Genomic DNA, 22,264 nt, shown 5'->3' with positions numbered 1-22,264 from the left:
AGGCCGAGGCCGAGGCGCGCCCACTGAGGAGAAGGACATTTTATTTCCGAGGAAGACGACAGTCGAGGCTGCAGATGCTGCCCGCCCGCCGGTCCACGGCTACTAGGGTCAGGGGGGCGCTCGCTCCTTCTCGGGGGCGGGGGCCTGGCGGGGCTGCCACGTCATCCCCTCGGCGGCTGCGCAGTGGGGGGAAGGGGGCGGGGAGACCACCCAGCGGGCGGAGGCGGGGCGAGCGACCGGATGCGGTCACCATAGAGACCGGGGCTGACGGCGAGCGGAAGAGGAAGGCGCGGGCCGGGCTGTGAGGTGGCAGCGGCTGCAGCGGCGGAGCCGGCGCCTCGGCCGGGCGCTGGGGTCTGTTCCCCCTTCCCCGCCCTTCCCCCCCCAGGGGCGACCGGGGCGCCGCTCGCGTCGGCAGGTGCAGGTCCCACCCCCACGCCCTCGCCCTGCTCCCCAGGACGGCGCTGGCCGCGTCGGCCACACCTGGCTGCCCTTTACCGGTCCGCCGCCTCCCCGGCCGTGCTGCAGGGCCTCCTCGCGCTGTGGGACGCGGGCGTACCTGCTGCCCCTCGCCCGCACGCACAGGCAGGGCCTTTGCCCCGCCGACGGGCCCGGTGACGGGGACTTCGCCCTCCGCCCCGGCCGCGACCTCCATTCCCTCGGTCCCCCGGCCCCTCCTCGACAGTTCCGTGACGCAGCCGGGTTTACTTCTGTTTGGAGACTAACAGCTAAAATTCGCTTTGGGCCTGCCTTCTAGGACTAGAGTTGGTCTTTGATCGCTGAGAGGGGGGGCGGGGGCGCTGGTCCTGGCCGCGGTGGCGTCCGAAGCCAGCCGAGCCCCCGTTTGCTTTCACAGGACCCCGGTGGCGTCTCTGGCTGCTTCTCGTCCTCCCACGGTGGTTTGGCTTGGGCACCTGGGGCCCCGGTAAAACCAGACGCCGAACTGCTCTTACGCAGCCAGAGTTACTGTCATTTGCTTCCTGTTTCCTCTCAGAAGAAGGTGGACGGCACCAGCCTCTCGGCAGCTGGGTTCAGAGAAGAACTGCCCCGCAGGATGGTTCCATCAGCCATCGTGCTCCTCTGAGAGGCTCTCAGTGCTGAGTCGCCCTGTCTGTCCACCTCATGTGGGTGGGCAGAGCTGTGCACCATGCCAGCGGCTCCTGACCATTCTGGACTGGGAGGAGGGGTAACTCTAGTAGCTGCGGGTTTTCTTAAGACTCAGGAGTAGAGTAGAAAGAGGCCCCTTGCCCTTCCGCTGTGCTGCCCTTCAATAGCCAGTCCGCAGCCCCTTCAGGAAGCTCAGTGGAAACCTGCCCCCAGCCAGGGGCTCTTGGAAAAGGCCTACGGGTGACGTCTCTTGTGGTTGGGGCTGTTCTCTTCATGGAGCTTTTGCTTTTCCCCAACCGTTTCTTTATCAGCTGCTGCTGTATGGACTTAGATCAGGTCTCCAGATGTGTGTAGATCTCTTTGGGTTAGATTTGGTAGGATTAAGTTTTGAACCCTCTTTTTGGAAGACAGACCATAATCCGATTAGTGGGTGAAATCGACTCTAATATGTGTTGCCCTTTAGACTGAGAGTTAAATTGGGCACCTTGAGGATTGAAGCCCAGCCCCGCTCTTCCTGGGGATGCTGGGCCTGGCAGCAAACACACCTCGCTCTATTGTTGACTTCACTGATCCCAGGTTTCCTGCTTAAAACTGTAGGCCTGCTATTGCTTGGCCTGACACCCACTGATCCTTGAGGCCGTGCCCCCTGGGGCATGCATAAGGTAGGGCCTCCCACCATGCGACTGAGCTCCCTGTTGGCTCTGCTGCGGCCAGCACTGCCCCTCATCCTAGGGCTGTCTCTGGGATGCAGCCTGAGCCTCTTGCGGGTTTCCTGGATCCAGGGTGAGGGAGAAGATCCTTGTGTGGAAGCTGTGGGGGACCCGGGAGTGCCACATGATCCAGACTCAAGAACTGGACTCGACCAAAGTGATGAAGACTTCAAACCCCGGATTGTCCCCTACTACCGGGATCCCAACAAGCCCTACAAGAAGGTGCTCAGGTGAGAGTTGTGTGTGTCCATGGTCCCCAGACCCCACTGCCACGCGGCTCGAAGGCCTTGCCTCTGCCTTCACTGATAGTCCATGTTGGGCTGCTAGAGCAGTTCTTTGCCTTATTACCCATCACGGGCTGTTCCTATTTTTCCTTCTCAGGTTTGAGAAAGTCTCCCCCATTGGTGTTAAATTGGTGTTGGATATTCTTCAACAGGGCAGGAAATGCATCTCACCATCTAATCATCTAACCCATCCGTAGTAGACCCCTCCCCAAACGAGTTCCAGTGTCTGTGGGTGCTCTCTGTAGTAGCTCATTCATATCGATGAGGAGGTCCCTCCTCTTCATTCCCAGAGCGATGTCTGTGCTGGACAGACTGGACCCCTAAAGCTTAAGGAGTTGACCCTTGGTGTTTTGGTCCCTCCGCAGGACTCGGTATATCCAGACAGAGCTGGGCTCTCGGGAGCGGTTGCTGGTGGCTGTCCTGACCTCCAGGGCTACCCTGTCCACTCTGGCTGTGGCTGTCAACCGCACGGTGGCCCACCACTTTCCTCGATTACTGTACTTCACGGGGCAGCGAGGGGCGCGGACTCCTGCAGGAATGCAGGTGGTCTCCCATGGGGACGAACGGCCAGCCTGGCTCATGTCAGAGACCCTGCGCCATCTCCACACGCACTTTGGGGCCGACTACGACTGGTTCTTCATCATGCAGGATGACACGTATGTACAGGCCCCCCGCCTGGCCGCCCTCGCTGGCCACCTCAGCATCAACCAAGACCTGTACTTGGGCCGAGCCGAGGAGTTTATTGGCGCAGGCGAGCAGGCCCGGTACTGCCACGGGGGCTTTGGCTACCTGTTGTCACGGAGTCTCCTGCTTCGACTGCGGCCACATCTGGACGGCTGCCGAGGAGACATTCTCAGTGCCCGTCCTGATGAGTGGCTTGGCCGCTGCCTCATCGACTCTCTGGGCATCGGCTGTGTCTCGCAGCACCAGGTGACAGCCCGTTCAAGTCAATCTCGGTCCCCAACAATTCATAGCGCCTGAGCAGTTGGTCTCCAGGGCGGGTGCTGTTGGCTCCTTCCCAGCAGCAGCTTGGGGTTTTGTCCTTCCTAGCCACTGACCCTAACTTTGAGTTCTCAGGCTGTCAAAAGTGGCAACTTGTCAGGGACCCCCTGGGCAAGATAGGAAAGTGTCCCTGCTCACCAGCTCCTGCCAGCTGTCCCTCCTGCCCATTGCCCCCTCCTTCTTATGACATGCACAGTCATAATTGATCTGGGGATGTCCTAGAGGTGGCCATTGCCCTGGAGAAGTAAGGTAAAACAGAGTAGTGGGAGCATTTTCTGGCTCATGGGTTTCATTCTCTTGAAACAGTGGGGTTCTTTGGGCAAAGAGGGCATCCTAATGGCCTACTTTACATTTTTTTTTTCCCACATCTGGTGAGAGGCCAAGTTTAAGGGGACCCCGGAGTGGGCTCCGGCTCTCCCCACTAGGTGTGAATGCTAGTCCGGGTAAGGGTGGCGGGGACAGGCAGGGTATGGTTTTGATTGATCTGATTGGTCCCTCTAGGGGCAGCAGTACCGTTCCTTTGAACTGGCCAAAAATAGGGACCCCGAGAAGGAGGGGAGCTCGGCCTTCCTGAGTGCCTTCGCAGTGCACCCCGTCTCCGAGGGAGCCCTCATGTACAGGCTTCACAAGCGCTTCAGCGCTCTGGAGCTGGAGCGGGCGTACAGCGAGATAGAGGAGCTGCAGGTGAGCCCCGGCCCGCTGCTGGCGGTCAGACGGAGCGTCCCCTGTCTGGGCGCCCAGCGAGGGGGCGGCCAAGCGAGCGGGGAGGTGGGTGGGGTAGGAGGAGGCTGACCCTACCTCGGTGTACGCATCTCTAAGGAGAGGGGACCCAGGTCAACCATAAGAGAAGCTCCCAGCCCGACCTGATTGCAGTGAAAAGGGTTTGCAGGTGCACTGTGAGAACGGGAGCTCAGTCCCGCGCTTAGACACGGCTGTTTTAGTGCCCCTCCACTGGAGAAGCAGAAGCCTGGAAGTCCCTGAGTTTCTAGCACTGTCCTTAAAAAGCCCACGGGTAGACAGGGAAGAACGCTCCAGGGGATCCTAGGGGTTGTGAGGCGGGGAAGGCAAGTGAAAGCGAAGGTTCCGTCTGAAGAGGGTGTTCTGCGGGTGTGGGAGAGCGAGGCTGTGGGGCTTCAACCGCCGCAAAAGCACATTTCCCCCTCTTCCTTCTCGCACCGGCTATGTGAGGTGCGTGTGGTTCACATGCTTTCTGCATTTTACACACAGGAATGGAAAGGGGACTAAGTGATTAGCCTAGGGGCACCTCACTGCGTGTTGAGAGTCAGGACCGAGCTCAGAACCCAGAATGCTAGAGCGGGTCAGGCCCTGACTCCCCAGAGGACACTAACTCTGCATCCTCCCTGCCCCCCCGCCCAGGCTCAGATCCAGAACCTGACCGTGCTGACCCCCGAGGGCGAGGCAGGGCTGAGCTGGCCCATCGGGCTCCCAGCCCCTTTCACACCACACTCCCGATTTGAGGTGCTGGGCTGGGACTACTTCACAGAGCAGCACACCTTCTCCTGTGCCGACGGGTCCCCCAAGTGCCCACTGCAGGGGGCCAGCAGGGCCGATGTGGGCGATGCCGTGGAGACGGCCTTGGAGCAGCTGAACCGCCGCTACCAGCCCCGCTTGCGCTTCCAGAAGCGGCGGCTGCTCAATGGCTACCGGCGCTTTGACCCGGCGCGGGGCATGGAGTACACGCTGGACCTCCTGCTGGAAGCCGTGACGCAGCGCGGCCACCGGCGGGCCCTGGCCCGCAGGGTCAGCCTGCTGCGGCCGCTGAGCCGGGTAGAGATCCTGCCCATGCCCTATGTCACCGAGGCCACCCGCGTGCAGCTGGTGCTGCCGCTCCTGGTGGCCGAAGCCGCCGCGGCCCTGGCTTTCCTCGAGGCCTTTGCAGCCGGGGTCCTGGAGCCACGAGAGCATGCGCTGCTCACCCTGCTGCTGGTCTACGGACCTCGGGAAGGCGGCCGAGGGGCCCCAGACCCGTTCCTGGGGGTGAAGACGGCGGCGGCTGAGTTAGAGCGGCGGTACCCGGGGACCAGGCTGGCCTGGCTCGCTGTGCGCGCCGAGGCCCCTTCCCAGGTGCGGCTCATGGACGTGATCTCTAAGAAGCACCCCGTGGACACACTCTTCTTCCTCACCACCGTGTGGACCAGACCCGGGCCGGAAGTCCTCAACCGCTGCCGAATGAACGCCATCTCTGGCTGGCAGGCCTTCTTCCCGGTGCATTTCCAGGAGTTCAACCCTGCCCTGGCACCACAGAGACCTGCCCCAGGGTCCCCGGGCGCTGGCCCTGACCCCCCTTCCCCTCCTGGGGCTGACCCGGCCCGGGGGCCCTCCGTCGGAGGCAGGTTTGACCGACAAGCGTCTGCGGAGGGCTGCTTCTACAACGCGGACTACCTGGCGGCCCGAGCCCGGCTGGCCGGGGAACTGGCAGGCCAGGAAGAGGAGGAAGCCCTGGAGGGGCTGGAGGTGATGGATGTGTTCCTCCGGTTCTCAGGGCTCCACCTCTTCCGGGCCGTGGAGCCAGGGCTGGTGCAGAAGTTCTCCCTGCGGGACTGCAGCCCACGGCTCAGCGAGGAGCTCTACCACCGCTGCCGGCTCAGCAGCCTGGAGGGGCTGGGGGCCCGGGCGCAGCTCGCCATGGCGCTGTTCGAGCCCGAGCAGGCCAACAGCACCTAGGGCAGCCCGGGCCTGCCCCTCCACGATTCCCCCTCCCGCCTCAGCCCCGGGAAGGGCGAGGCGAAACGGATGGACAGAGGGAGAGCTTGTTGCTGTATTGTTTTTAATAAGAAAAAACGTTATTAAAAGTGTCTTCTGCCAAACTGTTTTTAGGTCTAGGAAAAACGGAGGAAAGAGAAGCATGGGGGGGAGGGGGTGGGGAATTTTCCCCGAGGGACCCACCGCCTTCCCCTGGTCCTTCCTCCCCAGTTGTCAATGACACACAAGGCCGCTCTCAGATGCATGACCTTTAATCGTTCCCCGCCTCACCCGGAGGGTGTCACGGGAGTGACAGCAGAGTCCCCCCGGGGGCCGGGCCGGAGGCCCACAGTGGCGCTCATTCACAGGGGCTCCTAGGTGTTGCGTACAACCAGCGACTGCTCCAGCTCCTGCCTGCGCTGCTGGATCTTTAGAGAAATGAGAGCAGTAGCAGGGTCACACTGTTGCTGGTGAGTGACAGGACAATCCCAACCACCCGGCCACCCTGGAAGAGCGTCTGGGAGCAGGGCTCCCAGGGAGGGCTCCGTGGTGAGGGGGTTGGTGGAGTGACAAGGGCCACTGGCCGGGCTGGGAAGGGAGGCTTCTCTTGGAGGGAGCAGGGGCGGGGGGGAGGGGGCGGTTCTGAGGTCCAGGGAGCCCCTCCGCACCTTGCAGTAGAAATAGCGGCTGACAGCTTCCTGGGACCAGGGCTGGTGGTAAAACTCAGCCCGGCGCTCCTCCTCGGGGTTGCCTGCCACATCTGTCATCACCTGGGAGGGAGCAGGGGGGTCAGCCTCCAGCCTGGACCACCCACCCCCACCCCCACCGTCATATAACAACATTTACTGTCTTCCCAATATGCTTCTCTTCCAACCAGTGCTCCCGGAGTCCCCTTCACCTTGAGGTCCCGGCTCTGGGAGCGGAGCAGGTCCTGGATGTAGCCTTTGGGGTCTCTGGAGAAGCTTAGCATGAAGTCCCTCTGGATCTTGAGCTGGTTTATGGACTCAATCGTCTCATGGATCTACAGGTAGAAAGACAGACGCTTTCGCCTGGCCATGGTGATGTGGGAGAGGAGGGGCAGGAGGACGGGGGCCGTGGGGGAGAGGGATTTGCTGCTGTTCCTTTGAAGGGCAGTCCCTTAGGTCCCTGATGCGACTGCAGTGCCCGGGAAGGGGGATGGGCAGAGCTCCAAGGAGCGAGGGAAAGGCCACCTGCCCCCTTCTCTCCACAGGCCTGTACTCTCATCTCTTGTCTGCATTTTGCCATTTCTGGGTCAATGTCCCACTCCAGCTCTGGGCTCTGGCCCCACCTTACTGTCCAGAGCGCTGATCTCCTGCTGGTTGGCCGTGGACAGGAGAAAGCTGCTCATCTGTCCCTTCAGTGGCTCCTCCACCTCCACGTCAATGTCGTAGCACGCCGTCTTCTTCTGGTCGGACGGGTCCACGCTGCCAGGGAAGTCCAGCCCTTGGTACCCGCGGCAGTTGCAGGGGTGGGGGGTGGGAGGAGGAGGGAGGGCAGGACTGCCCTGACTCCCTGGTCTCGGGAGCGAGTCAGGGCCTCACCTGATGACGTGGTTGATGACAATGGGGTCGGGGGGCAACAGCAGAGCTGTGAGGCGCTGGGGAATCTCTGAAAACTTCAGCCGCGGGCAGTCAAAAATCTGAAGTAGGAGAGAAAGAGAGACCAGTCTCATCTGCTTGAGAAGAGTGTGACAGCCCTGATCCTTCCATTCTGGGACGGCCACAAGAGGAGCAAGTCTAAGTCCCCATTGCTGCCGGAGTGGGGAGGAGGGTGTCTGCGGGCGGTGAAGCGTGGAGGAGGACGTGGGCCGGTGCGGTGCCGCGGCCGAAAGCGTCGGCCTGGGGTCTGTGGCCGCCGAGGTGCAAATCCTGCCTCTTCCGTTAACCTGGCAACCTCGAGCCAATCCCCTAAGCTCTCAGGCCTTGGTTTCTTCGTGTCCAGAGTGGGGATGGCAATGACCAGGGAGGCTGGGAAAACTAAGTGGATGAGCCCACACCGCCTGCAACAGAGCCCGGCACACGGCAAGCACTCAATAAACATCGACTTATTTTACGCCTCAAGCTTATCTGCCGTGTTTATTTAAAAAGTTTTACAAATAATCTCTACTTTGGTAGAGTCTGGATCCAGGACTGGAACCCAGGGGTCCCAACTCCCAAGTGCCAAGAATATTACGTTCCCCACACTGTCAGCCTTTTAAGGTTCCGGAACTTTCTAAACTGGCTTGGCTGAAAGGGACAGGCTGCGGCGTGGAACAGTAGGGTAGGGTGTGCGCTAGCGCCCAGGAATCTAGAAGTGGGGGTGGGGGAGTTGCCTTTGAGCCTCATTGAGGCACTTCCCCTATTGGAACCTCTGCCCGCCCCCCACGTCCCTGAGGTCACGAGAGAGGGTACCTGCTGGAAGTATTTGTCCCCATTGATGTATTCCTTGTCGTGTGAGTCCTGCAGCCTGTTGGTCTTCACGTACTGCCACAGGGCCTGCACGATGGCCGAGCGGCTCTGCGTGTGCAAGCCCAGCAGCCGAGCCAGGCGGGGGTCCAGTTTGAATTGGGGAGGCTGGGAAAAGACGGCCGTGAAGATAAAAGAGAGGGGAGTGGGAAGAACTCGGGGCCAGGCAGCTGGGGACTGGGGGGACGTGATAATTGGGCTCCTGGGAACCATGCTTCTGGAGAAGATGAGGTACGGAAGAAAATGGGTCTCCCGGGTAGGTTCCCTGGAAGCTGAGATCTGCCCTAAGAGAAGGGGTGTGGGGCGGCATCTGGGGTAGGGGCACGGACCTGGTAGTCCAGCATGAGGAGCAGTGTGCAGCGGACGCTCAGGTCCCCTGGCCTCTTCACCTGGAACCCATCTGTCTCCTGGGTGGTGGGTGTCCGGTGCCACTGCCCAGGGGAGGAGAGCTGGGTCACCTCACAGGCCCATCATGGCTGCTGGGGCCAAGGGCTCTCAGGTGGTCCCTGATCCAGATCCGTGTGGTTGAGGGAACGGTGGTCTGTGGCAGAGTGGCCGTTGCCCAGGCAGAAGTTGGGTCTTACCTCAACGAGGTGGTTGTCGGGGCCATAAAGGTCTTTGTCCAGCTCAATGACCAAACTCTTGAAGAAGGAAGAGAACTTCCGCTTCTGCTTGCTGGGCTGTGGGAGAGGGACAGGGACCGTGGGGGCAGGACAGGGACCGTGGGGGCAGGACAAGCCGGGGGTGGGTGGGGCTGGTCGGGTAGGGCAGCACGGTTAGAAGCAGGCCTCTGCGCCCGACTGTCTCTTCAGGCCGCCCACCCCTCGCCAGGGCTGACTCCCTAACCCATGGTGCATCCATCTCTTTCTGTCCTCAGCTCAGCCCCATACCCACCCCAGGGCACCTGAAGAGACCTGGGCCAGGACGTACGTCATCCAGAAGCTTCCCCTCCACCCGCAGCTCCCAGGAGGCAATGCTGCCATCAGAATCTTCAGCATCAGGCTTCGCAGGGTTAAAAGTATTGGAGATATAAAGACGCAGCTTCCGCTTTTGCTGTAGAAATAAAGAGTGTAGTATAGAGCCCATGCGGCATGCTCCCGTTCCCTGGGGCGATCCCACTGCTTCGTTCTCGGAACACGACCTAGAGCCCTCTTCCTGCCCCCAAATCAAGACACCTTCATTGGCCTCTTCAGAGCCTCCTGGATGTCCACCCGCTTCCGCATGATGGTTTGATCCAGCTTCCTCTCAAACGCCAGGAGGTCCATATAAGCCTGGGACTCCGGGACCAGCTCCCGGATCTGGAATAGCAGGAGGAAGGCAGGGAACGAGGGGCTCAGCCAGTCTTGTAGGGGGAACGTGCATGTCAGGTGGTCCCAGGATACAAAGAGTGTAGAGGGGTGCTGGCCAGGTTCCGGGCACGGAACTTTGAGTGCAAATGGGGCCTTCTCCCCAGGACTGCATATCCAGCAGAAAAGACCTCGGCATGTAGGGACAAAAAGCTGCTTCTCCCTCGAGAGAGAAGCATTTCATCACTAGGGGAGGCCGCAGCCACGGAGCCCAGCAAGTGGGACTTCACCTCATCTGGTCCTTGCCCTTGTCACATGGCCTCTGGACCTTCCTGGGGTGCCTGAGACAGAGGATGTTGCTGCTTCCCTCTCCACTGGCACCCACCTTGTCGCTACACTGACATCTCAGCCGTGCTACCCCGCACGCCTCGCTGCGCCTCGGTTCACTGATGATGTCCAGGCCTTCTGGCCAGCCTCAGTTCCCTTCACTCCCCTGCCAGCCTTTGGTCCCCTAGCTCTTGTGACCTCTTTGTCCCACACCTTTATTTATGTCTGTGGACTGCGGGAGCTCAGTCCACAGCACCCCGGGCCCAGGACCCTACCTCTTAGGGCGGCTCTGCTCCTTCCCTCCGCCCCACCCCCTCCCTCTGGCCAGGGAGCCCCACTTCTTAATTAGCTTTTTAAACAAAAAGTGAAAGTGGCTGTGACGCTGAAGCTCTGCTCCTGAGGGGGGAGGGGAAGCGGTCCAGGGCGGTGGGGTGGGGGGAGAGGAGGCAGAGCAGCACAGGGTGGGGGGAGGGCCGGGGGCTGCTGTGAAAGGCACTCACCCTTTGAGGGAGGATTTTGTCAGCCATCTTCCTCCTCTTGGCACTGTACATTTTTTAAAGAAAAAACCAGGTTACCATGGCGACAGATCTGGGAGTAACGAGGCCACCTGCTAAATTATCCCGACATCTCCACCCGCCTGGCTGGGGTTCCCACAGCCCGCTCGTCTGCCCGCCCAAGGGCTACGGCAGTGGTGCATGGCATGGCGCTATGTCCTCTTGTGGGCAGCAGACGTGGCCCCGTCCTTTTCTCTAGCCCTGGTGCCCCTTTCCACCCCACCACATCCTCAGGCCAGAGAAATTTAGACTTAGGAAGGGCTGGGGGGGGGGGGAGCTGCAAAAGTGCTTGAGAAAAGCTAGGGAGGGGGAGGGCAGAGGAGGAGGAGGAGGGATTCTGAGGAGTCTCCCTTTCTGTTAAGCTGAGGTACACAGTCCAAGGTGGCTTGAGTTCAGAGGCAGAGGAGCAGACGCCCTCTCCCATCCCTGGAGCAGGAAGTGATGGGTGAAGCTGGGGAGGTCTTGTAACCCTGGCACCATGGGCTTGGAAGAGGAGGCTGGCAGGCCCTCGGATCACCCTGCCAGCAGGGTCCAGAAACACACCCAGAGAGGTCCAGAGAGAGGCTTCTCCTGTGGGGGTGTGACCGCAGGCTGGATTTGGGGTGGCAGCTGGGACTTGGGACTCTTCTTGACCTGCTAGCTGCTTCTGATTCCCAAAAACACCCCCAGAAAATCCATGGCAAGTTGAGATTAAAACCCAGCCTGGAGGATGGCTCTGTACCATTGTGTGTGGTGACAGCCACTGCCCCCTCCTGCCCAAGAGTCTCTTCTAAGGCCAGGTGAGCCCCTTTCATTAAAGGTCTGATTTGTTTTGAAGAAATTATCTATGTGAAACTCTCCATCTACACAAGACAGATCAGGAACTTGTTTACTGTATGAAAGGATGATTCACTTTGCAAAAGAATTCATCTTGGGAATCCTATAAATGGTGAATTTTCCTTGATGTGTAAAAAAATATTTAATAATGAGGTAAAATCCATATTACTCTTTTTATAGGACTCCATCTGGTGTGCAAAGGGAAGCATGTGTGTTTGGTTAAATAGTGAAACCCAGAGGGGCATCTCTCTTGCCAGACACCAGCAGGGGCTTTCAGGGTGTCCCCAGCTGGCTCAGACAGGGGAACGGGCTGGCCTCTCCTGGCTGGGGGGGCAGACCTGGTCCCCAGGACAGATGATGGCAGCTCCCCATCCTCTGCCTGCCTAGGAATCGCCTGAGAGCAGGACTCTGCAGCAGACCACCCACCCACAGGGCAAATCCCCAGGCTCCACCCCCCTGACCAGAGAGTCAGACTGAGACCGCCTGGAGTGGGGCTTTTAAACAGTCCAGCCAGGGGACCGAGGACGGCGCACTGCGCAGCCACACTTGGGGAAACCGTCCCCAAAGCTCAGCCCTCAGTCCGACCGCCAGCCCCACCCCCATCCCAAAGACAGAAGCGTCTCCCAGAACCTGGGGACAAGGGCTGGAGAGAAGGAGGGGGCAGGGGACAAGGAGAAGGGCGCGACGGCCGCAGCTTCAGTCTCTACGGTGGGCACACAAAGGAACCAGACCGGTGCCCCCTCGGCCCACCTCCCCAGAGGGCATCCCACCCAGGACCGCTCGCTCCTTCTTCCTCGCTCCTTCCAGTCCCGCTCCTCACCCACCCCGTCCCTGGGGTCCCGTGGCCCGCCCCCTCCGCGCTGGGCCCCACTCACCTGCGGCTCCGCGCGGGGGCGGTGGGCACCGGCTGGCCCTGGCTCTGGGCCTGGCTCTGGCCGGGCGGGGGCGCTGCTCGCTTGCGGGCGGGCTCCATGCCCGCGGGGGCCAGGCCGGGTCGCACGGCGGGGCTGCCCATGTACGGGGAGCCCGGGGGGCCCATGGGCGCCCCCTGGTGGGGCATCCGGGCTCCAGACGGCATCCCGGGGCGCTGGGTGGGGGGGGGGGGGGACGAGGGCGGGGGCGGAGGTGAAGCAGAAACAGGCGCCCGCCGGTCAGACCAGGGCCCCGGTTGCAGGCGCGGTGAGCCGCGTCTCTCCCACCCCAAGCCCCCCGGCCGGTGACCCCGATGCCGCCAGCGTGAGCGAGGGGTGGGAGGGGCAGGGGCGCCGCCACCGCGCGGCTCGGCGGAGGGGGCTCTGCGTCTCGCTGCAGGAAGCTAACTGAAGCCAGGCAGCTGCACCGGGCATCGCCAGCCTCGGGTCTGCGGAAGGTACCGCGAAAATGAATATTAATGGCGCCTTTCAACCTTTTCAAAGGATGTTCACATCCACAGGTTCCTCCGCAAGACCGACTGAGGGGGTTCTTCCCACCCCACTTGACAGATGAGGCAACCGTGGCTCAAGGAGAAAAGCGACCTAGCCAAGGTCACGCAGCGCCTCCTGGCAGAGGCAGCACAGAACCGCCGTTTCCTGAGGGGCCCGGACTGTCTGCTCTCTGCAGCTTCACCTGGGTTAGAGGCCCCGCTCTCTGCTAGGACTTCTGTCTCTCTTTCCACTCCCGGCTTCTCAAGTCCACTTCCTGGGCTGTCCTGGCCTGTGCTTGCGCTCCCCACCTTAACCCGCCCTTCTCTCTGGGCCCCTGCTTTTGACCCTTCAGCTCCCACCACCCCCCCTCTGGCTGATGCCAAGCCTCCACACCCAGGGCTTTTGACGTCTCAGCCCCCCCCCCCCATATGCCCTTAAGGTGAAGGCTGGAGGCAGCAGGAGCCAGTGAGGTCACAGCCTTCCAGGATTCCCTGACCGGAGGCAGCTGGGCTGGAGGGGGGCTGCCCAGAGGCTTGGAGAGCTCAGAGGCAGCGGCATTTCCTCCTCCATCCATCTCTCCCTTCCTGTCCGCCGGCATTACCAGAGATGGTTCCATCCTACAGAACTCCTCCACTTCCCTCCCACCGCGCCCCAGCGAGGTAGGAAGTCAGGGCTCAAAGGGGTGCCATGGGGAGCGAGATGAGGCAGGTGTATTCCCTTGCCACCTCAGATGGGATGTAGATGAGATGCAAATTCATTGAGTGAAATGTTTCACAGACTTTCAAAACCCCACTTGTCCAGATCCCAGAACTGGGATTGGGGAAGGCCCCCGGAGGGGCTACAAAGTGGAGGGTGGGTGTGAAGGGGACAAAGAGAGCAGGAAGGAGATTAGGGAGCAAGGGACACAGCCCCTGTGCCCCTTTTACCTTCTACAGGCTACCCACTTTGTCTCCCGGAGTGCAGATGGCCCCAGGCACACGGAGGAGCCCTGAGCAGGAGCTGGGTGAATTCCTTCTAACTGCCAACTCTCCCTCCAGTCCCGCTGGCCTGAGCTAGGTCCCTAACTCCCAGCGGGCCAGCTGTCTCTGTCCATCTCTCCCAGAGCAAAAACCGCCCGTCCGTGTGTCTGCCTCCCCCGCCCCACCTGACCCCGTCACTCATGTCTCCAGCGGGGTGGCCCAGCATGGAGCCTGGCCCCACTGCAGTACAGACTGGGTATGGGGAGTGAAGCTGTGGGACTCACAGCCACCCAAGAACTGGAGCTGTAAGTTGGCTAAATTATAAACAAACCAACCAACCCACATGGATAGCCCCCTTTCTCCCCTGGATGAGCCTTTTTAAAGGGACTTCACCAAGCAGCATGGCTGGGCAGGCAACTTGGCTGACTGACAAGGGCACCCCTGGGAAGTGGCCTTAGAAATCTCTGGGACTGGAGGACAAGCTGCCCCAGTGAAGCCCCTTTACCTAGTCAGCTGCTCTCCCATTTTTCAAGGCCATCGATACTTGCTGATTTGCTGAAGGGGCCCCAAGAGAGAAGTTTCCAGAGCCCCCAGAAGGCTGTGCCAGCTACCCGGACCACCCCAACGAAGGACCAAGATTCTAGGCACTCTGGCCTCCCTCATTGAGAACGTGCCTTCTTTGGGGTCACAACCAAATTTGGCCATAGTCAACTTGACTGCCTCCTCTGCACCCAGCTCCGAACCCAGTAGCCATTTCAAGTCCCACAGCCCCTGACTCTCCCATTCCGCTGCCCTCCACGCCTCTCCCAGCCTGGCTCCTGCTGCCTCAGCCTGAGGTCCCATCCCCTCAGGTCACCCTGGGCTCCCTTAGGCTCCCTGTGGGCCTTCCAAGTCTGCTCCTGGCAGGAAGGGGCCACCCTGCCCCTTTGGCCTCTAGGCCTCACGTCCCTGACTCCAGGCCTTCCTTCACACCTTTGAGGATTTAAGGACATCAGCTTCTGGTGGCTGAGTCGGCCAAGGGGATCTTCAGACCCCTTCACTTGGGACCTGTCCCTAGAGAGGGTCTCTCTCTGACCCTGATGACAGAGGCCATCAGCAAAGCGCCAGAGCCCTCCAGCCAGGATGCTGAGGCTGTTCAGCCAAAGAGCCTGCAGCTCGCAGTGCCTCCAGGGTCACCTGCTCCTTGCTCCCGGAGACACAATCAGAGAGACACTGTCCCAGCGGAGGAGCAGCCAACCCAGCCCACCCCCTGCCGTGTCCCCCACCCCCACCCCCAGGGCAGGGGAACACCTGGGCCCACGAGGAAGAGAACAGAAGACAACGCGTCTGGTACAGAGGGGACCCCCCCTACACACACACACACTTGGCGGGGGGGACAGTCCCCAAGTCCCACCCCCAGCCCCTGACAAGGACCCCTGCAGACGCGTCCCGCTCCCCGCCCGGGCACCCATCCCCGGCCCGCCGCCTGACGACGTGTTCGAGTGCCAGGGCGCCGGCACCGTCCTGGGGCTGGGCCGCGGGCCGTGGCGCCCCTGCCAGAGGGTGGGAGAGCGGGAGCCCCCTCCCGGCCCCTCCCGATCATCCCTCCATTCAGCCCGCGCCAGCTCGCTCACCCTCCCCCGCTAACTTTCCCCCACTCACCACCCCATGGACCAGAAACTCAAAAAGTTTGCTTTTCGTGGCTTTGCGCGCCCCTCCGGCAACTTCGTCCGCGGCCATCGGGGTGGGCTCAGCGGCTCCTCTCACTCTCTCTCTCTCTTCCTCTTTCTTTCCCTTTTCTGCCTTTTTTTTTCCTCCAACTCTCCCCTCTGAGTCCTGCTGGGCTCTCTCACACTTCTACTCGAGCGGAGTGGGGAGGGGGCCCCTTCAGGGCTGCCCTGACGGCCCACGGCCCACGCCGCCGCCGCCCGCCCGCCGCCGCCGCCGCCGCCGCCGCCGCCGCCGCCGCCGCCGCGGCTGCCGCATTCCTGCACTGATAAGACAGAAATAGTCCGGCGGCCCGGGGTCTGCCTGTTGACTCGGCGGGGACACAAACGCCTGCCTTTCCAGCCCTCGCTGTCCAAGCAGCGCAGATAAGCGGCGAGGCTCGCCGGCAAGCCCGGCTCCGGGGCGCTGGGCAGCGGCGCTGCAGCCCGAGGCCGCCGGAGGGCCGCGGGGAGGCGGCGCGGGGAGGGGACGAGGGGAGGCGGCGGGGGGCTCGCCGGCCACCCGGGCTCTCGCCACGAATAGTTTCTCGGTTAGGGAATTCGCCGGCAGGGCCAGGCAGGGAACAGTCCGTTCCAACTGTCCCCCAAGTGGCTCCTGCCGCATTTCTGAGGCCCTTTCCCCAGAGACCGGGCAGGCCAAGTAGGGAAACATTCGCTGGAAGGAATCCGGGGGGAGCCGAGCCCGGAGGAGGCCTTCCTCCTGCACCAGGCCGGCCGCGGTGGGTGTGCCCGGGGAGGCGGTGTCCCCTCGTCCGCAGATGTGTGCGCCCTTGTCTCGGCCGCCGGGTGTGTTTGCGCCCTTGTGTGGGCACGGCGCGGTGGCCGTGGGTGTGGGTGTTTGTGTGCGTGCACGGACAAACGCCTTCTCTGTGTGCCTCCCTGCACCGGAGCCCCGGTGCGAATGCGCGCCCGCCAGTGCGTGTGTGGCAGGACACGGCCTGTGTGTGTCTCCCAGCTCCCTGTGAGTCTATTTCTGGGTATGGGAGTCTTTGTTTGTCTCTATGTGAGAAAGTGAGGGCAAGAGGGGAAGTATTTCGGAAAAGAGGCGTGGATCCGACTCCTGAGAACAGGAAGAGAAAATGTGAGGGAAGGCGAGGGGCTGGGGTGGGGGCCTGGGCGGATGGGCAGAGGCAATGAGGCGAGCAGAGCCTCCCGGCTTTGGAACCGGGCATGGGAGGGGTGAGGTGCTGGGGCTGCTGGGTCCGGGAGGGCCATCCTCCAGACCCCAAAGAAATCAGGGTGAAGTGTGGGTTTGTGAGGGAGCCCCAGAAGAGGCAGTGTGGAGGGAGCTGGCAGTCCCTGGGGTGAAGGAGGGACAGGAAACAGGAGGGGCAAATCCTGAGATCCCCAGGCTGGGAACCATAGCGCCACCCAGTCCCCCCTGAAGGCCACACCCCTCTCCTCTCTCCTCCTTCTGGAGGAAGAGCCCAAGGGCTTTGGGAAGAGGAGAGTGGGTCAAGTTTTACGTGCCTCCTGGGGCATCCCGGTGAGGGCCGGGCAATGCCTGGGGGAATTTGTTGGAAAACTTATTTGCAGTTACACCTTAAAGACCCAGAATTGCACTGGGGAACCCCTCCAGCATGCCTTCAGAGTGCAGACAAAGAACCAAGGCAGTGTTCTGCCCGGAGAGTCCTTTTGCCTACAGCCTGACTTCCTTGGGCCCTCGCTGTGCTGTCTCCCTGCAGGTGGGTGCCCGTTGTCAGTCCTCCAAAAGGCCAGAGTGGTCCACGATAACCCTCCTTTTCTGCTGGCTTAGCAAGGAACCCAGAGGTCCTCTTTCTACCAGATCTCTACCCAGCTTCCCCCCACATTCCCCCATGCAGAAACTGGGTCCTGGCAGGGTGGGAACGGGGGGGGGGGGTGCTGCCATAGGCCATGAAGGTGGCCACTGGTGACCTGGGGGAGATTACCTCTAGTCTGTCTGCTAACCTCCAAAACCCTTCACTCATTCCCATGTCTAAGCCTCTGCTCCCACTATTCTTGTGCCTGGAATCCCTCTACTACTGCTCATCTGCCTATCCAGATCACACTCATCCTTTAAAGCCTAGTGTGGGCCCCACCACCCCCAGGAAGTCCTCCCCAATTCCACTCCTGTGCACCAACTTTTTCTCTTCTTTGAATACGCATTGCCATCTACACCACGAGTTGGCACTTGCCTGACGAGTGTCTGAGATATTATGTTTGATTTCCTAAATGTGGCCCCCTGACATCAGGAACTAGTCTTTAAGCCCCACTGTCCTCCCCACCCCACCCCCCATCCTGGGACACGGGGACTTATGATCAAACGCCACCACCCAAAGCTCAGTGGGCCAGCGGATAGAGCTCATACTCTGCCACTTACCTGAAGGCGTGAGTCGCTATGGGCATCCCCACCCACGGTGGGTGCTTCTAGCATGGACATGTGTGAAACCACGGACCTTACAGGTTCTGGGGGGCTGGGGCAGGGGCAGACACGTTTAGGCTTTGTATAAAGCTCAGAGTTCTCAACTCTCGAAGAGGCCTTTCGGGTAAAGAAGACAGCAAGTTTGAGGAAGTGCGGTGAAGGGCAGTGGGGATACCGCGCATTCCTGAGGGGCTGGTCCTGGTGGGGAGGAGATTGCAGGAGGTGGTTGGACCAAAGGCTCTGGTGATACCCAGGGAGCTGGTGAGCATCACTCAAGACCACAGCTCACTCCCTCCTGGGCCACCGGAGCCTGAGCCTCGCTCGGAGCCTTGGAGCCTTGGAGCCTGAGCCTGGGGGGCCTCCCCCCACCTCCCAGCCACTTCTCTGGGAGACTTCTTTACGGATCCATAGTGCACGAATGGCCCTCAGGCACACACACCAGTGCAAAGGCCGGAGGGACAAGGAGCCACAGGGATTTGCATGCACCGGCCTAACCCCACCAGCCCCACATCCCACCCACAAGGTGCGACTGACAAGGCACCAGCAGGCGCATCTCCTTGTTGCTTCTAAAGGGGCAGCTCGACGTGTGCAGACACGGGACGGGAGGGGGGCCTTCAGACCAGAAAGCAGAGGCGCAGGAGTGGGCACCCCGAGCCGGGACTCCCACCTCACAAAGACCAGGATCCCCAGTGGCTCAGCCCCAGAAGAGCGCCCGGCAGTGCTGCTGCCACAGGCTCCGGCCCGACCCGGGGTGGGGTGGAGGCCCAGGGAAAGCCCCGCTTCCCGCTGGCGGGGGACCCTCCTCCCAGCCCAACTGGGCCCTTAGCCCCGGCCGACCGACCGGCCCAGGCCGTGCTCCGGGCAGACCGTGCGCGTGTCCGGGCAGAGGGCGGCCGCCCTGCGGCTCGGAGCCGGAGTCCCCCCTGCCGTCCCCCCATCTCTCCTTCCCTCCGAAGCACCACCAGCACCAAATGGCAAAGCGCCTCTCCCCGCTCAGGGAGAGATGCGCCGCGGCCGGCGGGACGGGCTCGGCGTCCCCCGCCCCCCACCCCATCACCACCACCGCGCGGGAGCGGAGGGCGGCCGGGCGCGAGGGGCACGTCCCGGCCCGCGGCCGCCCTCCCTCGCCCTCGCCCGCCGGGGGCCGGGGCAGCGGCTGGAGCCGGACGGCAGCCGGCCCGGGCATGCGCGCTGCGGCCTCCCTCCCGGTGAAGGTCAGCCCAGGGCCTAGCTGCAGGACTCAGTGGCGGCGGGGGAGGCAGCGGAGGGAGGAGGGATGCAGCGGAGAGACTTAACTCCTTCCCTGCGGGAAGATGGCCATCGAGGCTGAGGCCGGAGCCCGCGGCCCCCACCCCCACCTCCCCGCCTTCAGTGGCGGTCCTGTTGCGGGGACCCAGCTCTGGGGGATGGGGGAGGAGGGGCCGGGGAGGGAGAAGGGAAGAAGGAGGCTAGAGGAGAGGAGGGAAGCCGGGAAGGGGAGAGGCAGGGAGGCGAGGGAGGAACAAAGGAAACCAGACTGAAGGCAGAGACCTCTTCCCGCTGCCCCCTTTCCGTGTGCCCCCAGCAATAAAGCTTTCCTTAGCGAAATGAAATCACCCTCACTGATTGGGGTGTCAGCGTGTGTGTGTGTGTGTGTGTGTGTGTGTGTGACAGAGAGAGACAGAGACACAGAGAGATAGCGAGACCAGCTGGAGCTCTCCGGCTGAGGACCCCTGATTTCCACCTTCTGGTCCATCGCTGAACTCAGCGCCCAACTGGTCACTAAACCCCAAGGCATGCGTGGCAGGGGGTGGGGGGGGGTCTCAGAAGCAGTTCTGACCCAGCCTACCCACCTGGCCTAAATCCCAGGCCCCCAGGGAACCCCAGCTAGACCTTGGGACCAGGCCCAGTCCCCAGAAGTGGGTGGAAGGGAATCTGCACCTTCACTCTCCCCAGCCTCTGGTGAGGGGCTTCCTCCAGCAGCAGACAGGACACTGGCAGGCCTGGGACATCATGGCACAATCCTCCTCCTCCTCCTGACTCCCCCCACTACTCTTCCCAGGCCAGAGCAGAGCTGGGTACCTCCCTTTTTGTGGGAGAATGTTTCTGTACCTGGACACCCTCTGCTACTAGCCGGGGGCGGGGGGTGTCGTCTTTTTGTGTGACGTCACCTTTCTGTGTCAGTTTTGCAAACACACACACAAGAAAGACAAATATGATAGAATGAAGCAAAACACAAAGATAAACTAGGACATCAAAAATAACTGTGTGACCTTGGGCAAGTCACTGTATGTCCCCGCCCCTTGGCTTTCTCAGGAGTAATGGGAGGGGGATAGCCGGATGATTCCTAGGGCCTTCCTGCCCTGAAATCCAAGGATTCCATGAGACAGAGACAGGAACCAAGGCAGGCGAGATGGGAAGAGAGGGAGACAGAGACATAGAGAGATGGGCCCACACTGTTTAAGGGGTGCTGCCAACCGGAAGTGAAGCCTGGTCCTTGTCACTCGAGCTTCCGGTAAGCCTTCACCACTGTGCAGTCAGCCTCCTGGGAGCAGGGCAAGGCCTTGCCTTCGGGTCCCCAGGGTCCTGCTCAATAAGCAGGTATATGATAAAGGCTAGTGGAATGAGTTAATCCTTCCTCTCTTGTTCTGTGGGGGGGCTCTCCAGTCTATGGGGGTGCTCTGTGCCCCCTCCCTGCCCCTCACCACTGGCTCACATGCCCATGATACCTGCAAACGTCAGCTTACCGGGGACCTGAGCACCCACCAGCCCAGAGGGGAGGCCCATTTTGGATTGGCTGCAGCTCTGCATTCTCCCCTCATGACCATCATTAATGATGGTTCCTTCTAGCAATCCAAGCCTGACAGCTTACAATAAGCCACCTGCTCCCCATTCTGGCTGGGATGGGGTTGGCCAGTGGGGAGGTGTTTATATGGGATCCTGAGGGATGCTCTCACTGTCCCAGCTCCTGTCCTGCAGCCTAGGGGACGGGACACGGGGCACGGCTCGGCCTGGTGCAGGGCTGAACCATCTTTGTCCACAGAACCATCTGTCCGTAGAACCATCTTTGCTCCCCACCCGTCTACCTCTGGACCGACACTGGCCGTCTAGCTAGCTGCCGGGGCAAAAACAAGGGCTCCCTGGTCTCAGCCACCACACACTGTCAAGACCAAGGAAAAGCAAACCTCTCCTTCCCACCACCTAGCTCCCTCTACCAGCCTCCTAGCTGTTTCCCCTCCCCCGCCCCCCAAGCCAGGGCCGAGGAAACCCACCCATCCCACAATGCCCTGTGTCTGGCTGAAGCCATCTCTCCTGCCCCGCCTGCACCCCACAGCTCCCAGGCCCCGCCCCTCCTTTCTCTCAGCGGAAAGAAGCCCCTTCCCAGCACCTTGGAGGCCCTTCCTTTCCTGTCTCCCCCACAGCCCAGTGCTCCCTCATGGCCAGTGTTGGGACAGTCTCCGGCTGGCTTCATGTCACCCCTGGGAAGTTCTGAGGCCTCAGCGAGTGCTCTGACTGGGTGGTCAGGGGGATTTCTGCCGACCACTACATTCTGAGGTCTGGGATGTCACCTGAGTGAAGAAAAATGGGCAGGAAAAAAATTCATGGACATCTCCTTGACGGATGTTTCTGGGAAATCAAACCAAATGTCAGCTGGCAGAGGAATGCATAGACAAAACCTGCCTGGAAGCCCCTGGGGACCTGTCCTCCAGGTCCCTGCAACTCCGGGCGAGTCAAGGGCCGCTGGCCCTGCCCACAGGGTCTGAGGGTGCTCTTACGCTGCCTGGGTGGGGGCCAAGAGCGCCCTGCCCCTCCCCTCCTGGCTCGACCCTCCACCGGTATCTCCCCGTGGTCAGCCTTGAGTGCACCTCCCTCCCGGAATGTGTCCGGCCCTACAGAAGCCCCGGACCCCCCTTGGCTGCATCCCCAGCCCTGTAAGCCTCTGTGGGGGCCCCCCCTTCTTCTCCCATCTCCCAATCCGAACCCTTCTCCTGTGTGGTCTGTCATAAATAAAATTTCCAATCCGCTTGGCCACTTCTGAGAACGGCCCATTGCCCTCTTGTGAGAGAAGCCCTCCAGAAACCACTGACCCCCGGACTGTCACTGGCCGTGGCACTATTTTCCCCAGAGCACCCCTGCCACTGGCCTTGGCACTGAGACCCATCTTCTTCTAGCTGCTTTTCGGGATCTTCATGGCTGGCCCTTGCCACACCTTGTTCCTCGGCCACCTCTCCTCTAGACACCCCCCACTTCCCTCCAGCCATCTGCTCCAAGTTACTTCTTGGGCCTTGTCATTCCAGCAGCTGCAGCCCCGCACCCCGATATCAGCCTTAAGCACCCCACTCCGACCACCATCTCTTGTCCTTCCAGTGCCCTCTGTCCCGTTCCCTGATCCCCAAAGCCTGTGACTCCCCTGGAACTTTCTGGTCTGTTTCTCTGACTCATAGCCCTCATCACAACTACACCATTACATATGATTCTTTTTTTAAAAATTAGGATAAAACATAACATCAAATTCACCATTTCACCTCCTTTGCATATACCCTTGAGTCTCTTACTTAAGAGTCAAATCCAGCTTCACC

At 61.3% G+C, this 22,264-nt stretch overlaps 2 protein-coding genes across 7 annotated transcripts in view; one reads left to right on the top strand and one right to left on the bottom strand.

Annotated features, from left to right (window-relative positions):
- Positions 1–237: 237 nt before the first annotated feature.
- Positions 238–5,935, top strand: CHPF2 (chondroitin polymerizing factor 2). Of its 3 annotated transcripts, none has more exons than XM_032304483.1 (5): positions 238–418; positions 857–2,047; positions 2,467–3,031; positions 3,605–3,787; positions 4,481–5,935. In XM_032304483.1, the coding sequence occupies exons 2-5, from the start codon at positions 1,761–1,763 to the stop codon at positions 5,786–5,788; spliced, it is 2,343 nt and encodes a 780-aa protein (XP_032160374.1). In that variant the 5' UTR covers positions 238–418; positions 857–1,760; the 3' UTR covers positions 5,789–5,935. The 3 variants fall into 3 exon arrangements, with proteins under 3 accessions (XP_032160374.1, XP_032160373.1, XP_032160375.1); XM_032304482.1 differs by having other exon boundaries at positions 248–354; XM_032304484.1 differs by lacking the exon at positions 3,605–3,787 and having other exon boundaries at positions 248–354.
- Positions 5,936–6,062: 127 nt separating this feature from the next.
- SMARCD3 (SWI/SNF related, matrix associated, actin dependent regulator of chromatin, subfamily d, member 3) overlaps positions 6,063–22,264 on the bottom strand; it is a 29,602-nt gene continuing 13,400 nt past the window's right edge. For 2 of the 4 annotated variants that reach the window (XM_032304488.1, XM_032304489.1), the window contains exons 3-14: positions 12,130–12,341; positions 10,385–10,427; positions 9,447–9,569; positions 9,202–9,324; positions 8,856–8,951; positions 8,601–8,702; positions 8,218–8,379; positions 7,369–7,466; positions 7,116–7,251; positions 6,705–6,827; positions 6,475–6,576; positions 6,063–6,234 (exon numbers count right to left, since the gene is read on the bottom strand). In XM_032304488.1, coding sequence (XP_032160379.1) covers positions 6,181–6,234; positions 6,475–6,576; positions 6,705–6,827; positions 7,116–7,251; positions 7,369–7,466; positions 8,218–8,379; positions 8,601–8,702; positions 8,856–8,951; positions 9,202–9,324; positions 9,447–9,569; positions 10,385–10,427; positions 12,130–12,341 — 1,374 coding nt within the window. In that variant the 3' untranslated portion in view covers positions 6,063–6,180. Of the gene's footprint in view, positions 6,235–6,474; positions 6,577–6,704; positions 6,828–7,115; positions 7,252–7,368; positions 7,467–8,217; positions 8,380–8,600; positions 8,703–8,855; positions 8,952–9,201; positions 9,325–9,446; positions 9,570–10,384; positions 10,428–10,981; positions 11,085–12,129; positions 12,342–15,257; positions 15,525–22,264 lie in introns of those variants that run through there. The other 2 variants (XM_032304485.1, XM_032304486.1) reach the window with 2 other exon arrangements.

The sequence above is a fragment of the Mustela erminea genome, chromosome 11 (genome assembly GCF_009829155.1).
Source record: "Mustela erminea isolate mMusErm1 chromosome 11, mMusErm1.Pri, whole genome shotgun sequence".
NCBI classification, from domain to species: domain Eukaryota; kingdom Metazoa; phylum Chordata; class Mammalia; order Carnivora; family Mustelidae; genus Mustela; species Mustela erminea.
The sequence above is the reverse complement of the archived record's forward strand: the minus strand, read 5'-3'. Positions and strand labels throughout refer to the sequence as shown.

What these genes read in the sequence shown, in the direction of transcription:
- CHPF2 (XM_032304483.1), top strand. Translation starts at nt 1,761, where the DNA reads ATGCATAAGGTAGGGCCTCCCACCATGCGACTGAGCTCCCTGTTGGCT. An exon ending in CCCTACAAGAAGGTGCTCAG is followed by an intron (nt 2,048 to 2,466) that starts GTGAGAGTTGTG and finishes GTCCCTCCGCAG; the next exon opens with GACTCGGTATATCCAGACAG. An exon ending in GCGAGATAGAGGAGCTGCAG is followed by an intron (nt 3,788 to 4,480) that starts GTGAGCCCCGGC and finishes CCCCCCGCCCAG; the next exon opens with GCTCAGATCCAGAACCTGAC.